This window comes from Alexandromys fortis, unplaced genomic scaffold, assembly GCF_014885135.2.
Source record: "Alexandromys fortis isolate MF-2015 unplaced genomic scaffold, M_Fortis_MF-2015_v1.1 scaffold_16, whole genome shotgun sequence".
Taxonomy (NCBI): Eukaryota; Metazoa; Chordata; class Mammalia; order Rodentia; family Cricetidae; genus Alexandromys; species Alexandromys fortis.
Window position 1 is genome coordinate 7,433,276 of NW_026067893.1, and position 16,083 is coordinate 7,449,358.

The 16,083-nt window shown below is 41.1% G+C and overlaps 1 protein-coding gene across 5 annotated transcripts in view; it reads right to left on the reverse strand.

Annotated features, from left to right (window-relative positions):
* Positions 1-200: 200 nt before the first annotated feature.
* Add3 (adducin 3) overlaps positions 201-16,083 on the reverse strand; it is a 95,853-nt gene continuing 79,970 nt past the window's right edge. For 4 of the 5 annotated variants that reach the window (XM_050148202.1, XM_050148215.1, XM_050148208.1 and 1 more), the window contains 10 exons: positions 15,539-15,688; positions 14,742-14,885; positions 14,537-14,635; positions 13,285-13,467; positions 10,512-10,769; positions 9,139-9,258; positions 8,619-8,705; positions 4,640-4,763; positions 2,884-2,979; positions 201-2,315 (listed from right to left, as the gene is read on the reverse strand). In XM_050148202.1, the coding sequence (XP_050004159.1) occupies positions 2,023-2,315; positions 2,884-2,979; positions 4,640-4,763; positions 8,619-8,705; positions 9,139-9,258; positions 10,512-10,769; positions 13,285-13,467; positions 14,537-14,635; positions 14,742-14,885; positions 15,539-15,688 (1,554 nt within the window). In that variant the 3' untranslated portion in view covers positions 201-2,022. The remainder of the gene's footprint in view (positions 2,316-2,883; positions 2,980-4,639; positions 4,764-8,618; positions 8,706-9,138; positions 9,259-10,511; positions 10,770-13,284; positions 13,468-14,536; positions 14,636-14,741; positions 14,886-15,538; positions 15,689-16,083) is intronic. The other variant, XM_050148226.1, reaches the window with a different exon arrangement.

Below are 16,083 nucleotides of genomic sequence, written 5' to 3' on the forward strand. Positions count from 1 at the left end.
AGCACTGGGATTAAAGGTGTGTGCCTTTAATTCATATATACACACACACACTAGTTTTAAACTAAATTGAAAGGGGATTTATCAGAGACCTCCTTACTCAGAAAGCAATCTTGGTATCTACTGTTTTACATAATACTTGGCAAACACAATGTATAAACTAAGAAATCACTTCTGCATGGAAACTTCATATACCAAATGAATATATTTAAAATACTGTTTATTTGTGATTTAACATTAATTAGCATAACATCTAAGAGCAATATCAGATAACTTTTACACATTTCTCCACAGGACACTGAGTTCACTGGCTCATTCATTATGCCAAAGCAAGTAAATAGAAGCTTAGCAAAAGGTGCAATAGTTTACTGCTGTGTTTAAAAAATATTTATGCACACTGCATTCATTTATATATATATATATATATGCATCCTTTAAAGGTTATGGAAAGGGCAGCTCACAGGTTACTGTGTCTACACATGTTGTAACAACAAAGAGATGTGGAACATAAACAATCCTCAGACACAGTCCAGCAACTCAAAGTTTCCACCACGAGATGAACAGACTCCAGTAGTTAGTGAGATCGAAAATGACATTGGCAGGCTCTGGTTCAAGTTCGCACCGAATCACCACACAGTCCGGCCGAGAGCTCTGTGCTCAGGGAACGTCTGCGTGCCCACTCACCCTCCGATGCCTTCGCTACGTCTACTCACTGAGCACTTCGGATCATCCATTTACACTGATCTGTGACATCACTTGGGAAAATGGAGAAAACTGTATTAAACCTAGGTTTAAATTTGTATTTACAGTAGAAAGAAAGTTAAAAAAATTTTAAGTTCGCAAAAATCATGAAGTGGTAGTTCTCCCGCTGCTGGATTAGGGCTGCTGGTGTGACCCAGTGCTCTCCTCTACATATGTACGCTTCAAACATCAACCAAGACATTGATTTTTGGCAGAGAAACAGAATTTGAGAAAACCTGGGACTTGTTTTCAGTAAATCAAACTATACGCTTCCCTGTGGATACACATCATTACCAAACAGACCTTCCTTCCTGTCCTTCCCCTTTCCTCCTTTCCATTTGGTTACCTTACGCGACACTCTGCACCTTCAGCAATACTAAGAGAAAATACATTATATGGTTCAGATGTGAATCTAGACTTTGGATGCCCTTTGGACGCCATGTCCCTGGCCTCCTGAACTGTACTCGGTACCAAGAAGCCTCAGGTATGCTCTACTGCTAACTGATTGGCTAGATGCTCATGACACCTTGTACTGAAGGTATACAAACGTTTCAACATACAAAAATTGTTTTTGCTAGAGTTAAACTAAATAACTCATGTTATGTGTACAAAATCCCCTCTATGAAAAATAAGGGGCTTTTCTAACTAATAAAAAAGGAAGTTCTTCAAAAATTATAGTTTATTAAAATGACTTTTTTTGGCAAACAGTTACTTCAGGTTAGGGAATTTCATACTATGAATAAAATTCTGAACAAATCTTTTCTTAAAATATTTAAAAAATGATGTGCCAGTGTATACTAATGCTCCAGATTCCTGCTGTGGCAGCTTCCAAAGCATCCCACTAGCGCCCACTGGAACAATGGGGACCCACAGGTATAGGCAACAACCAAGATAAAACTCCAGTCTGATTAGCAAGTGAAGCAGCTGGTGAGAGGTAAACATCCCCACTTGTTCACTGGCAATTTCTTCCCAACAGGTACGAAGGAGAAGGCCTGAAGTAACAGACTCTGTCTGTCAGTGACCAACAACAATACTTCATGAGGGCAGAGCTGAGTAAAACTAGCAACTGTTTAAAAATTTCAAAGCCATTTTGGACATATAAAAAGAGATGAATTTAAAAGTTTTCCATAATGTTTTTCTTTTAGTAAAACCTCTTTCCAGTTTTGAAAGTCCAGTTTGCTCCACACCCCCAATCCGACCTACCACTGTGTAGTAACAATGAACTAAAATGTGGTACGTAATTGTGCAATGTCACATTGTAATATTCAAATTACAAAAGACTACTTAGGCCTCAACTTTCTCCTTTTTTTTGCTCTTTTTGAGAAAAGAAGGTGTGCGAAATTTCTTCTTTTTCTTGGATGGTGACTTTGAAGGCGAACCATCAGGTGACAGGACCTCTTCAGTTCTTTCTGGAGACTTAATGGTGATCTCGATGCTCTCGATGGTCGTGCTTGTGGTCAGCCTACTGACCCGCTGAGCGAGCTCATCCTCAGCATCGTGCACCTCATCCTTGCCGTTCACTATCATGACAGGCGCGTCAATGCAGGTGAAGCTCTTGGAAAATAGCTCGTGGTTTTCTACAAAAGGAGGAGGTTTGGGGGGACTTGTTACTCACACAGTCAACATTTGTGTTTAGTTCTCAAAACTGAGAAGTTTTAGTAGTGTATTGAGGTACTGCTTTAATTTTAATGAGAACAGATTAATAACCTACGTATCGATTAGCATGAAGCTAAGAGGAAGAGAACACAGGCATTAAAAGAGTCAGAGATAACTGTAGTGAGATCATGTCATTCCACTGTAAAACAAATCATTACAAATGAAGACAAGACAGAGTGTGAAGGTCATTTGGCATTTAAAACTGTACAGAACTTCATGCTGCTGATTAGAAGATGTATGACATGGCAAGTCAATTTTAATTCCACAAATTCTTAAAAATTAAAAATTATGGATTAGCCCAGGCCAGGGAGAAGTGACCAAATAAATGATGATTAAAAGCAGCATCCCATTTCATAAACGTGTGACATTTTGGGGAGAATTCGGTAACACTCTGACAAAATTACTGTGAACAAGCATTTGATTTTTTTACATGGGCACAACCGACAAGACTCTTACGATGCGAAGGCTATGGGAAATGACACTGAATACCTTCTAATTGTTCAGGGACATTTTGCGGTGATTGAGTTTGAGACTGAATTTGTGAAAGAGATGCAGCGTCATCTGAGAGTGACTCCTGCTCAGCGTCTGTTGAATGAGATCGTCAGTTAGAAGCCATGCAAACAAAACAAGGAAGCGTAAGGCTGCAGAGAGGTTAGTGCGCACATCCAACGCCCGCTCACAGAGGCGGCAAGTTCATCAGCAATGAGCTGAGCATGCTAAGAGCTATCCCACATGTCAGTAATTATGATTCTGAGATTAATGTGTTAAAACTTTTGGCCCATGAATTGTAACTGTTCATACTTGGTTGAAAGAAGCAGCCCAGATAAAGAATATATATATGTATATATGCATTTAGCTTTTGCTAGTACAGGACACCAAAATCTCCAAAGCCAGATGAAAAGGTAAGACAGCCTCAGCAGCGGTGCTGCGTTAATGAGGCAGGATGGCTCGCAGAGTTTCTAATAATCTCCAGCCAGTGATTCCTGTTAGAGCAGTATTAGTGATCTAATGCAGGAATGGAAATGAAATTACTTACAAAGTTATATATAAAAAGTAATGTCTAGAGTATGTTTGTTACCTGGCATCTTTAGGCTTTCAAAAATAAAAGATTAAATAACATTTATAAAATATAAAAAAAATGTTTTCAAATTTTTGCATCTTATGTTAGAACAAACAAGTTAAATATGGCACTTAGAAAAATTTGCTGTAAGTACATTAATGAGCAGGGCAAGTTGCTTTTGTGATCAAGTGAATAACTGATAAAATGGTTTCTTGGATAGTCCAGATATCATTAGCCATTAGCTAGCAGGTAACACCATGGTACTTAACCTTCCCCCCCATCCGCTGCAGCCCTGGCTGTCCTAGAACTCGGTCACACAGACAATTCTTTTATTATTGGTTTCTGTTTTGCTTTGGTAGAAATGCTAACAGGGCACTGTAGATGAGCCAATGCAGAGGTTCTTACTGGATCAGAGACTTCTAATTTTCCACCCTAAATTCTGCTTGCCTAGATGTCTTTATACATAATTCATTGCCTATTTTTCAGGTGGCTTAAAGACCCAGTCCTGTGAAACCCTGCTAAGATCAGCATCTCACTCTAGAGCAAAGAAGAGCTAGGTAGGACTCAACTGATAGGAATTTTTCACTAATAATTTATTTATTTACTGTTTTGAGACAAGATCTCCTGAATGAGCCTAGGCTAGCCTCTGGTGCTGGGATTACAGACATAAGCCTCCATACTTGTTCTTCACAACCAGTTCTTAACCACCCAGAGTCAGGGAAACTCAGTGTATCAGAGCACCTATGCAGGGAAGTAACTTCAAATTCCTAGCAGTTAATGCTAAATGGTGATTTTGAAATGACTATATTGGCACCCTGATACCAGGAACAGACATTTAACAAAGCATTAAAATCAAATAGTTGAGAATCTGTGATTGACAATCCACACACCACACAATGTTCAAAGCAAAACCTGTATTTACTCTGGAAATCCTGCATTCATCTGGGCCTTGGTGCTATAAATTTAAGATGACATAGCCCACGTTCAGATTGCTTTCTGAGAATAACAGTTTCTCTGTCTTAGCAAGTAGGGGTGGCTTTCTGCATGTCAGCCTCACCTGGACCTGGAAAGGACTAGAGTGGATGAGCTGAACAGAATGCAAAAGCTCTGACTGCCTCTGTCACCAGCTTGGGTGCTCTATGTTGTCAGCATGGTGATCCCAGACCTAACTCAAGAGGAACTGACCGTCTAGGCCTCGCTGCTTCCTTTCGATTGTCTTCGTATATTCTTCAAGTTCTCCTTCCGTGAGATGACTGAACGGGTTAGGAGGAGCTGGGGGGCCCTCATCATCATCGTTGAACTGCATGGTCTTACAAAGAAAAAAGCCCCAACAACTTAGATTCATTATCAAGTGCTTTAACATCTTTCATACCTTTATCTCTTTATTTACACACACACACACACACACACACATACACACACACACACACACACACACACACACACGTTATGTACCCACATAGATGTTTGTGGTTATTGACTTCATAGCAATTGTAAGAAATGACAAAGCAGTATGATTTTTAACTTTTAAAATACTCTTATCAGATTACAAACAGAACTACTATATGATCCAACTATACGATTCCTGGGTATATATCTGAAGCGGTCAGTCAATATATAACAGAGATACATGGGAACAGATGAGTGGACAAACAAAATGTACATATACACAAAGAGTATTATTATACAGCCACAAGGAACAACAAAATCAGACTATTGCAGGAAAATGGTTGCAACTGGAGATCATGTTAAGTGAAAATACAACAGATCCAAAAGTATGCACATCAACAGATTACCTCTCATACATTAAGTCTGGAATGCAAAGGGATCATGAAAACAGGAAGGTGGCTATTTGGGAAAAGGACAGGAAAGGACCAGTGCTGGGGAGGGGATAAGCCAGAACACTGTGGTGTGAGCATGATCATGTCTATGGGGAAGTCCAGAGGAGCATTGGAATTCTATTCATGATACGAAAGTTCCTCACCTGATGGAATTTTGCCAAAAAGCCATTTTAATAAGTTAGAATTTAATAAGTTTGATAAGTCCCAAAGTTTCAGAGCTTACTGCCAGGCCTCTGATCCATTCTGATGTGACTTTGTACAAGATGAGGGCAGAGATCTAGTTTCCGTCTTCTGTGTGTGTGTGTAAGGGCTCACTCAGGGTTACTGGGCTATTTGGGGTCTTCTGTACTTCCAAGTGAATTTGAGCTTTTTTTGCATTTTTCTGTTTTGTTTTTGGAGACAGGGTTCTCTAACTTTGGAGCCTGACCTAAAACTCACAGAGCTCTGCCTGTCTCTGTCTCCTGGCTGTAGACTAGACTGCCCTCGAACCCAGAGATCCACCTGCTCTTGCCTCCCAAGTGCTGGGATTAAAGGCATGTGCCAGCTTCTTGAGGATTTTTATCATGGAAGTATGCTGAATTCTGTCTAAGGCTGTTTTTGCACCTATTGTAATGAGCATGTGATTTGTCTTTGTTTTTATTTATGTGCTGTGTGTCTATTGATCTGCAGATGTTGAACCATCCTTGCATTCCTGGAATGAAACCAACTTGAACATGGTGTGTGATCTTTCCAATGTGTTCTTGAATTTGATCTGCAAGTACTTTATTGAGGATTTCTGCATCTATGTTCATTAAGAAAATTGGCCTACAGTTTTCCCCCACTGTATTTTGGAATCAAGGTGGCATTGCTTATGTAGAATGAGTAAAAGTGTTCCTTTCCTATTTTATGAGCTAGTAGTGTAAGGAACAATGGTATTGTTTGTAGGAGGTCCTTCTGTCTATGTGTTGCTTTTATTGGTAAATGAATAAAGAACTGCTTTGAGCCTATGGCAGGGAAGAACAGAACTAGGTGGGGAAAGCTAGGCTGTATGCTGGGAGAAAGGCGGAGTCAGAGAGAAGCCATGTCACCCTGCTGGAGACAGATGCTGGAACTTTATCAGGTAAGACACACCCTCATGGCTATACACAGATCAATGGAGATGGGTTAAATTAAGATGTAAGAGTTAGCTAATAAGAAACTAGAGCTAATGGGCCAAGCAATGTTTTAAATAATACGGTTTCTGTGTGATTATTTTGGGGCTAAGCGGCCGGAACTAACTAGTGGCCTCCTCCTACAACTGTTCTTCAAAAGTATGACAGAATTCAATAGTGACTCTGTCCAGTACAAGAACTTTCTTTGTTGAGAAACTGTTACTGCTTTGTTTTGAAGAGAGCAAGCAAAAGCACCTTGACCTAAGCACAGCCATTTTGACTTCAGACTCCATTTTACCTGTAGGGTAAAACAAATTCCATGTTCCTGTGGGGACTGTCCAGAAGCTAACCAACTTTCCCTCTAGGCAACAATCCCTAAAACATAACGCCTGTCCCTAACAACAAGAAGAACAGATGAATCTAACCACTTGGGCATTCTGTGTTGGTTAACAATGATGGAACATATAATGAAAGCCTCTACTCCTGAATCCTGATTGGTGAAAAACCTAACTGTAACTTAGCACAGGTGCGGTTACAGTTTTGTGCTTAGAAACCCCGCTTCTGCCCCTCCTGAGTCCTCGTCCTGCAGCCCTGGTTGACTGGTGACCCTGCTTGTGTGCAATTTATTAAAGACTCCAGAACCCTAAGTGTGGTCCCACTCCTTCCTCGTGTCGCAAAGGAACACGACTTTAACAGTTTCTTGTTATTGACCTGTTGAGGTTTTGCTTTGTTTTTTAAACCTCTTGGCCCAATTTTGGTAAGCCATAGGTATATAGAAATTTATCAATTTGTTTTAGATTTAACAACTTATTAAAATATATTTTTTCAGAGTATTCCTTAATGATTTTCTGAATTTTGATATCCCACTTTTCAGCTCTAATTTCATTATTTGGGTCTTCTTTCTCATTTATTTAGCATGGCCTCTAGCAGCTATGTACAGTTCCCATTCCAATCTTTATTCTTTTCTCTTACTAAATTTGGAGTTGTCTTATTTTCATTTTGAGCTACATCACTAAGGTTATTTATTTGTAATCTCTTGTGTGTGGTTTTGAGGGTTAACGAAAAGGTCTGGGGAGAGCTGTGGCAATGTACCCTGACGTGAAAGAAGAGCAGTTATTAACTTACGGCTGGGAGCTGTGTGAGAAAGGAAAGAAATGTGCTATGGAAGACCCATGTGGTCAGTAGCAAACACAGTAAGATAAACCCTGAAAGATGATTGAGGTGGGATGCCCTTCTGTAAGCTGTGAATATGTTTTATTCTAATACAGACTGCTTTGGCCAATGGTAGGGCAGAATACACCCAGGTGGGAAAGCTAAACTGAATACAGGGAGAAAGAAGGCTTAGTTGGGGAACACCAGTAGCCACCAGAGAAGCAAGATGTGAGATAACAAGTCACGAGCCTCGTGGTAAAATACAGGATAACAGAAATGGGTTAATTTGAGTTGTAACAGCTAGTTAATAATAAGCCTGAGCTAATAGGCTAAACAGTTTGTAATTAATATTAAGCCTCAGAGTGATTATTTGGGAACTGGTGGGTGGGAGAGAAACCTACAGTTACAGCTGATTTATTAAGAAACAAACAAAAATCAAATATGACACACCTCCTAGGGGGATGTGGGAAGGATTGGAAGCATTTTGTAGACAGGCTGAACTAAATGTTCATTCAGAAAAGGGTCATCATTGTTCTTTTCTTTAACATGAACTTTCCCCCATATTTTCCAATCTCTAAAATTAGAAATCATAATTTATAAATTCCTACAATATAAATGGCAGTACCTTTTCTCTTTGAGTGAGAAATAAATAGTATTTGATAAACTGATAAAATGAGTCAAGGTTTAAAACTAATAAGGCAAGGAAAAGCAGATAAAGTGTTTCTTAGATGGGTGTCATGCTGTGCTGCCCAGGCTGTCCCCACATTTGCATCCCTCCTTTCTTGTCCTCCACAGCTGGGATTACAGGTGTGGGCCTGGCTCAGAAAGAAGCTAATTAAACACATGAAGGCAAATGCATGGAGCAATTAAAGCAACAGTCAGTCTCCGCCTCTGGAAACTGGGGATGGGTGGTAGCATTTTAAGTTATATAGATTCTTTTGACTTTTAAATTTTTACTTACAGCAACCTCAGTTAAAAAAAAAAAAAAGCAAAGAATCTATGTGGCAGATCAAAACCCAACATACACTGCCTCCCACTTACAGAAGGAGGCTTGTCCACAACAATTCCCGCGAGCAGCTGAGACTGTGGTCCTGCAGTTTTCAGGTCGTAGCGGTTCTGCTCCCGAATCTGAGCGGAAATAATAAGTTCTTGGGGTCACCATGCAGACGATCTTTGCCTTTTCTTTTCTTTAAGGTTACTGTTTGACATTCCCAAGTAAGAGTCTCTTAAATCTTCACCTCCATGAAGTAAGGCCTCTTTTCACCACCTGAACACTAGCTATTACTAATCTCCACTCTCTTGGTTTTCAGTTTCCCACTGTCTTATGCTGTGAGAGAATTGTACTTCCCACTGATATAAAGGACTTTACAGCAAAAACAGGTGGACTATTTCTTTCTCAGAGCCTGTTCACGGATGACTAGCACAGGGCTGGAGGTAGGTATCTGATCAAGCTAAAATTAATCAATTGAATTCTTAGATTTTCAATCCCTAAGCTTGTGACCAGATTCCATCCTTAGTGATTTAACCTAAACAGGATAAAGATATAAGAGCCATGTCTTACCTTATTTCTCTTTTCTAGCACCTCAGTTGGGTTTGTGTTTAAAGGAACAAACTGATTGGGATCTTCAATTTTGATAGGTGTTCCACTGCTAACTTTAGAGGAGTCCTCTGCTTTCATCCACTAAAGAATAAAGAAAAAACCATTTCTAGAGTGAAGCTCCACATTAAAGAACGGTCAGACACTGAGTGGCCGAGTGGTCCTGAGGGGGCATGGTTACTGAGTTGTGTCTTGGTGGCCAGCTCCTATCTCACTTTAGAGTAAGCAGACGCCATTACAGTGCACATGAGTAATTAATCATATTTCTAACTAAAGCTCTCCCCTCTGACAGCTGAAAACAGGATGCGGAAACTACCCCAGACAGACAGATAGCATGACTATTCATTAACTGGCATCTGGAGTTCTGTCTCTTGAAATGAAACTTACTATGTGACAACAGCCAAGAAGTCATAGAAAGACTCAATGATTGTCTTTAAGGTACATTTTTTTTTTTAAAGATTTTTGTCTTTGAGTTTTGGCTGAAATTAGGATAAGACTTAAATCAGGATGCTTTGGTGAATAATCGGAAGCATGTAGCACCATGGGAACCACAGTGTTTAGAGAACCTTCTGGAATTCCTCTAGCTCACTCTACACTCTATCTAACCCCGAGAGAAGGCTAAGTAAGATCAGTGGTGGCTGACTGGCAACTCTGATTATGAAATGAATTCTGGGAAACTTGTGAGTTTAATTATGTCTCTTTCCTGGAGATAACTGAATTAGATAATTCCATATAGAGTGTTATTTACTTATATGAAGGCTGAACTAATTTTCAGTAGCTAAGGAGTATTTGGTGGAGCTGGGGCTGGGGTGCAAACCGTCCCAGTACTCAGAAGGCAGAGGTGGGGCAGGTCTCTGTGAGTTCAGCCAGCCAGGGATACATAGTAAGACAAGTCAAATCTAAACCAAAAAGTTTAAAACAGATAAAATAACTCAACCTCCATCTACAAGGTCATGCTTAAAAAAAAATCCTAATATAATGTATATTGACTTGGGCAATTATGGCACAATTTGGGTTGCAAGTGCTCATGTTCTAATGCCCTGGGCAATGCCAGCCACACAGCAGTGTCATGTGGTGGGAAGAAGAAGGTTCAAGACATTGCTGTCATTCAAACTCTGGTTCAACCATAAAGAAACAGTTAGCTTTGGTTTTCTCATCTAGAAAAAGGAGAAAAAGAGAATCCATTTTTTATTAGAAGAAAGTGAGATTATTCATGTACGAGGCTTAGAACAGAGCCTTACATTTAATACCTGACAAATGGCAGTGGTGTTATTTTACATCCTACTTTCCTAACACTCATGAGATCAGGCAAGCATCTATGCAGAATGGAGGCATACCGTGATTTTGGTCCTGGGACTAGTTTCCCCATTCCGAGACTCTTCCGGCACATTCACTTTCATGTACGTATTTGGGGAGTTCAGCCATCTTGTTTTCTCACGCTGCTGTCTCTGTGCCATGTACTTGAGAGGAGAGAGAGGCACAGTATCATCCTCAAAGGAGAAAGCAGTCACAGTTGCTGGGATCTCCACATCACTCTTGTGCCGAGGCTTCTCTCGAACGAGAGGATGCCTGTATGCATAGCCTGTTCGGTAGCCCTGTGGGAGGGAAATGCCACACTGAATCAACCAAACCCATTCCAACAAAGCACTTGGAGGTTCCATCTTTAAACAAATGGTTCAGAGTCCCTGTTGAAAGACAGGAGGGAGAATAAGCTGCACATAGCCTCCATGTAGCACTGGAGCTGAGATGACGCCCATCTGAAGATGTGTGTGAAACTGTCTACAGCTGGCGTCCCAACTTCTACTCTTGACACTCAGAGACACTCCTGCTTTGAGATAGATTATAGGGAACCAGAGCTGGGAGCCTTTGCTTGTAGGTCTAAAGACAACTTGTCTCCTGATCCTCCATCAAGATGGTAAACAATCTAAGGTGACATCTGCTAAGCCATGGATTTTTTTTTTTTTTTTAATTTTTCAAGACAGGATTTCTCTGTAGCTTTTGGTTCCTGTCCTGGAACTAGCTCTAGTAGACCAGGCTGGCCTCGAACTCACAGAGATTCACCTGCCTCTGCCTCCCGAGTGCTGGGATTAAAGGCGTGCGCCACCACCACCCGGCTAAACCATGGATCTTGAAGGGGGTCAATATCCAATGTGTCTAAGGAACTAAATAAACCAAGTAACAAGAACAACCTATTAAAACACAAACAAAGGACCTGAATAAATATTCTGCAAAAGACGACACTCAAATGCACAGGTCTATGAAAAGGGCAAATGAAACCACACCTGTCAGAGAGTCTATTTATTATCAGGCAGAAGAGACAAGTCTTGGGGGAGGACAAGAAAGAGACAGACGCTGCTGTGTACTGTTTGGTGGGTCTGTAAATCACTACATCCATAAGGAAGCGGCGTGGAAGCTCCTCATCATAGTACAAATAGAATAGCTACATGGCCCAGGCACCTCACTACGTGATGCAGGAAGTAAATCAGCACATGAGGATCCCTGCACTCCCGCTGTCATTGCAGAATTAGTCACAGTAACTAAGAGAGGGAATCAACCCGCCTGCCAATAGATGAATGGATGAAGAAAATGTGGTGAGCAAGTTTACTAACAGGGGTTTGCTTTGGAAAGGGACAGTCTTCTGTTGTGTGAACTTCTATAAACTTTTGAGCTTTGTAAATTCATTTATGTCTCAATAAAACACACATCAGCCTTTCTCACTCTCCGGCCATCTTGGTGACTGATCTTGGTTGGGGGCTGTCCCACACCTAAGGCAGGAAAATGGTGGCCTCAAGACGAAGAGAAAATCTCTGGAGCCTATCAACTTTAGACTCCAACTTGTTATAAGAAGTAGTAAGCCGGGCGATGGTGGCGCACGCCTTTAATCCCAGCACTCGGGAGGCAGAGGCAGACGGATCTCTGTGAGTTCGAGACCAGCCTGGTCTACAAGAGCTAGTTCCAGGACAGGCTCCAAAACCACAGAGAAACCCTGTCTCGAAAAACAAAAAAAAAAAAAAAAAAAAAAAAAGAAGAAGTAGTTAAGTACATGCTGGGATACAAACAGACTTTAAAGACGACCAGATAGGGCAAAGCAAAATTGGTTATCCTCACCAACAACCTGCCCAGCTTTGAGGAAATCTGAAATAAAATGCTATGCCATGTTGGCTAAAACTTTTGTCTGTCACTACAGTGGCAATAGCATTGAATTGGGCACAGCGTGTGGAAAATACTACAGAATATGCACACTGGCTATCGCGTGATTATGATATTATTTTAATAATATTAGCATGCCAGAACAGACTGGTGAAAAGTAAACCAGAAAAGTTTTCCTTTAATAAAACTTTACCTGAGCTCCTTTTAACAACAAACAAAACCACACATAAAATGTAGGGTAAAAGAAAGGAAACCGTGGACTAGGCATAGTGGAAAGCTACACAGCCTGCTAAAGGAAGGGAAATTTTGGCATTGGTGGCAATTTGAACTTAGAGGACATTATGGTAACTGAAGTAACTCAGACATCAAAAAACAAATACCATATGGACACACCTACATTTGCAATCTAAAAAAGTTGAGTTCATAGAAGCAATTAAGTGGTGGTTACCAGAGGATAGGACAGTGGTTCAAAATTACAACCTTTAATCATGTAGAAGGATTCAATTCAAGAGTATGCTGTAGGGGCTGGAAAGATGCCTCAGTGGTCAAGAGCCTGGCTGCTCTTCCAGAGGACACAGGTTCCATTCTCAGCACCCACAGGTTATAGCTCACAACTCTAACTCTAACCAGTTAGAAGGGCTCTCTTCTGACCTCTACAGGCACCAGGCATACACATCACACACAGACATGCATGCAGGTAAAAAACAGACACACAAAGAATTTTTAAAAAGGGAATATATTCTATAATGTGGTGACTATAATTAATCACAGCATGTTCATGGGGGAAAGGGAAATATCTATGTATCTCACTGCCTGATTCTGAAATTACACTGCAGTGCCTTTGTAGCCTCTGGCTCTGGTCCTGAAGAAGTGAGAAGTATGTCCTAAACCAAGGGAGATGGAATCCATTGTTCTTGAATTCAGACCTGAAACTCAAGTCTAGGCTCAAATTTCACCTACCAAATTGTCTAGGGTCCTCATGAGTCCTTCAAACTCAATCTCGCCAGTCTTCCACTTCTGATGGGAACCCATATTTACACCACCTCCTCCAGACGTGGCTACACCATGGGTGGAAGCTTTATACTTCTGAAGATCCAGTACGAGCAGATTGTCTACTCCCCCTGCTCCTGCTATGGCCCGCACCTGTAATCAGTGGTGAAACACAGATATGGAAACTGAAGACAGTGACAAGGATCTTACTGTCCAAAAGCCACAATTGCATCTGGGCAACAGCTCACAAGATGCATCAGCTGCTACTAACAAGTAAGAGCCACGCTCACGCTCTTGTGCAGGCAGCAGCAGAGCTTTTCCCGTCCACCTGGAACAATCCTGCCGGGACCCCATACTTCAGCTGGGAAGAGCATTGGGAGCCACACGTTTAACAGATTTCAAGTAACTGGGCTCGCTTGCTAAATTTTAACTTGCAAACTTTCCCACGGCTATCTAGCTACAGCTTTTGTTGAAGCTTTTGAGAAGGAATATGGAGATACTGCAGCTCACACTTAAGGACAGTTAATCAGAGGGAACGCTCATTATCTTCGTTGAGCTTTTTACAGCCCATTTGAGAAGGACCTTAATGCAAAGAGGTTGGACAAGATGACTTAGAGATAGTAGGCAAAGACTCAGCCTGGTAGCACATTCCTGAAGTTTTAACTTTTAGAGGCTATGGCAGGAGGATGTCAAGTTTGAGGCTAGTATCGGCTACACAGAGAGATTGTGTCTCCTCAAGTTAGCAGAAACAGGTGTTGACTGTTATTTACTTTATGTGAGTCTGCTTGACTTTAAGAGGGATATTAGAGCTTCTGCATATGCTCAGCATCTCTGAGGAAAGCGGGCAATAAACATCCAGTGTGCTATTGTAACACAGAGGTTAGATGGCTGCTAACCGCATGAGTTCATAACCCAGCTCTTGATTTGCAGGCACCTCTGTTACTTAGCCAGCACCATCACTAGAGGGGAAACAAAGTAAGACCGTAGGCAAAATGATGTTTGCCAGGCTCTAAGATTGTGGGCATGTGAATTTTAATTTCTTTTCCTTTTTTTTCTTTTTTTTTTTTTTTTACTTCAAAGGATAACTGAGTTGACAAGCTTCGTTATCAAAATAGAGGAGAATTTCTATAGAAGCCACTGGTCAATAGGGGTTTGAAAATAAACACAAAACTCAACTCATCTGGTAAATGTAAAGCAATAAAAGGAAATGACTGTCTCCTACCTGAATTTCACAGGCCATCTGCACATTGAAAATGTAATGGAAAGCCTCCTCAAGGGTCTCTCCAAGTGCCACCACGCCATGGTTCCTGAGTACCAGCACCTAAAGCAGAGGCCCAGAGCACACCTTGAACTGCACGGCTCACGGTGCTTGACAAAGAGCAGCAGCGGTAACAACAAAAGCCCCTGGGATACAGACTACTACATACCTTACAGCTGGGACCTAAAACTTTCTGAAGTTCAATTCTTTCCTCTTCTTCATCAAGGGACCCCTGGTAGTCATAATAGGCTACATCTCCCAGGATAAGAGACTCTTGGGAAATTGGAAGGATCCCACACTTCATGGAGGACACCTATTGATTGGATCCAAGATTACACATTTAGTTATTGTGCACAGATTGGAACATGGTTCTTTAGGAGCTCAGGAAGCAAAGCACTGGGTGATGCAGTACTTGCCACTACAGTGCAGCCCACCTCCCACTCTAATTCTTAACTTCTAGAAAGAGAAGGGGGTGAGTTGAAGGGACAGAACACTAATTCAAATGCATGTCAAATATTGTGGAAGATATTCTCTCCTCAAATCCGCACTGACCCAATTATTAAACTGCTGAGTTTTAAGGTTTTTATTATTTATTTTGTTTTACATGCACAGGTGTTTTGCTGGCATGTGTATCTATATGAAGGTGTCAGAACTCCTGAAGCTAGAGTTACAGACAGTGGTGAGCTGCCATGTGTGCTGGGAACAAAACCCAGGTCCTCTGGAAGAGCAGCCAGTGCTCTTAACTGCTGAACCATCTCTCCAGCCCTAAACTGCTTAGTTTTTAAACCCACACTTATTTCTGCAAGTGTTTCCTAGAGCAGTAGCATTTGGTTCAAGAACCTGTTGCTTTGGAAATGTACAGGAGCTAGCAGGGTGACAGAAGACACACTGGGAAGCACCATGCTGGGAAAACTGTGAAAACAGTGCTTTCTATAGTCATTCTGCTTGAGCACATGGCTGACTTACAGCTGCAGTAGCAAGGGTGTGAATGTGTATCACACACTTCACATCAGGACGTGTTGAATAGATTGCAGCATGGGGGCTGAATCCTGTATGGTCAATTTTCAAATTAGTACTTCCCTGGTCAACCACTTCTCCTATTATATTGACTTTCACCTGGAAAAATCAGAAATATATTTAATTGATATATTTATACAAAATCTCATCTATATCCCACAGCTGACCCAGGGTGTGGCAAGTTTGTCCAGACAGTGTTTTAGATGTTATGGGTCCTCCACTTCAACAACTGAACTCGTCACACAGAGCAAAGGCAGCCAGAAACAATTTGTAAAAGAAAGCATACAGATTTGTTTCTTTAAAATTTTATTTCTAAAACAAGTACTATGTAATAAAAGTTAACATTTAGATAGCAAGAAGCACAGATTCCAGGACATGGAGGTTTGGACAAAGTCTAGCATTTGCTGTAACTGGCTGGAAATGGCCATTTGTTTACACTGCAGCACCGGGACTAGCATGATTCCAGTTGTTTTCGAGGCCCGCGGCAGCAGCTG